At 35.2% G+C, this 1,813-nt stretch overlaps 1 protein-coding gene across 1 annotated transcript in view; it reads right to left on the bottom strand.

Moving 5' to 3' along the window:
• Positions 1-628: 628 nt before the first annotated feature.
• The window catches only part of LOC107738911 (activating signal cointegrator 1-like), a 9,002-nt gene continuing 7,817 nt past the window's right edge, over positions 629-1,813 (bottom strand). The window contains exons 8-9 of the mRNA XM_016550837.1: positions 731-855; positions 629-636 (exon numbers count right to left, since the gene is read on the bottom strand). Coding sequence (XP_016406323.1) covers positions 629-636; positions 731-855 — 133 coding nt within the window. The remainder of the gene's footprint in view (positions 637-730; positions 856-1,813) is intronic.

Genomic DNA, 1,813 nt, shown 5'->3' with positions numbered 1-1,813 from the left:
CACTCCAAAGAGAAAGGAACAATTGAAATCGCATCATATGACCCCTTTAACCACCCATAACTCCCGGAACCCGGGGGCTATCGACACGGGGGTGGTCTCATTCGAAAGGGGGCTAGACGTACACTCGATTCGGCGTTCATGAGGTTTCCTCTAGCTGAAGGGTGCGAATTTGGTATTTTAAAAACGATTAAAATTTTTTACAAATTATTTTTACAATTATTTAAATGTTGCTTGCAAAAAAATGCATTTAATCAAAGCTCAGCAGGGGCTAAATGGACCATATGCAAACTGGCCGAACTTTGACCCATTTGTTATTTTAGGATGCGAAGTGAGCTAAAAGGCACTTTTTTTAGTACAAGTATGTAATTTGATACATCCTGTCCCAACTTCCTGTCTCAAAGGGCAATGTGTCTACACCAAAAAAGAAAATTACATTCATCAGTGTATTTAAACTAATACCAAATTCTTTCAGGAAGGAAGATAAATCTGTAAAACATGTCTTGCATGTTTTCCTGAGCAGTCAAAAAGAAACTCAAGTTGATCCTCATTGGCAAAGACATTGCAAAAAACAGTTTTGGGGGGAAATGTCCTGAATAGTCATTAAAAAAAGTTACAAAGCAAAAAATCTTCACAGCCCTAAAAATAGTTTTCAATCTCTTTATGTACAAGATATTATTCTTGTTTTGTCTTTTTATATGACAGGTCATATATTTGCAGACATTAAACACACCTTCTTTGTAAATGTGGCGGTACATAGCCTCTACCTCTGCAATCTCTTGAGGAGTGGGTCTGTTAGCAGCAGCAGCAATCCACAGGCGCCCCCTATGGGATGTGTACCACGTTCTGCCTTCTATCCTACACAAACACAAGAAATGGAGAGAAAATGGAAAATGTTCATACGAACTGTGCACTGCTATATATACACATAATATACAGACAAACAAAAAGCATAAAAGATGCAGATCAATTAATCCCATGCATGTTTTTTTATTGAACAGAATGTTGGCATGGATAATCTCAAATGTCATTTTTTTTAAGTTGGTTTCCTTTAGCTAACTTTAGGAATGCATAATATATTTAATACATATCTGGTTTTTGGCCAATACTGGAATTGAATTAAAAAATTGTTTCCACAAAAAGTACAGAATTCCAATATAAACAATTCATTTTGATTTAACACCACTGTATCAGGATTTTTTTATTATTTTTTTTTCAGAAACAATTGCATCATGTTAAACTGACCTGAAACATTTACTTTCTGGCTTAACTCAATGTTTTCATTTTGAAAGAGCATGTTTCAATCAAGTAGCTCAAAACTAATTTTACACTTCCCATCAAGCTTTGCATGGGTCTGGATCGGGTTATTTTAAAATAAAATAAAGTGTTAGTTTATGCAATTTTTTAGCAAGATGAGAAAATAGGAAGACTTGTTAATGTTTATTGTTGGGAGTTTGTTTTGTTGCTTTATTGGGTGAGTTGGTGAAGTGTCAAGCATGTGCTCGGGTTGAGGACCTGCTAACAAGATGCCAAGTTGCCTTATTAAAAAAAAAATCCTCCAATGGAGGTGCTAGGGATGTAATCAGACTGCTATCTTTAGACTGCCAACATCTAAAAAAAAGTTATATTTAGCTAGTTATTATAACTAGCTGAACTTGATTGAACCATTGCATTGGCTGTGGTTCCACGGCTGGAAACATATCTATACTCAAATGCTTTTTGTAAGATGAACTAAAGCAAACTGAATAAACGTAACTAAAAATACACCTGACCAAATAACTTGACTCAAGTGTGTGGAAACACGGTCCTTTTTTTT

The sequence above is a fragment of the Sinocyclocheilus rhinocerous genome, unplaced genomic scaffold (genome assembly GCF_001515625.1).
Source record: "Sinocyclocheilus rhinocerous isolate Xijiao unplaced genomic scaffold, SAMN03320098_v1.1 scaffold1396, whole genome shotgun sequence".
NCBI classification, from domain to species: Eukaryota; Metazoa; Chordata; class Actinopteri; order Cypriniformes; family Cyprinidae; genus Sinocyclocheilus; species Sinocyclocheilus rhinocerous.
This window is presented reverse-complemented; position numbering and strand designations above follow the sequence as displayed.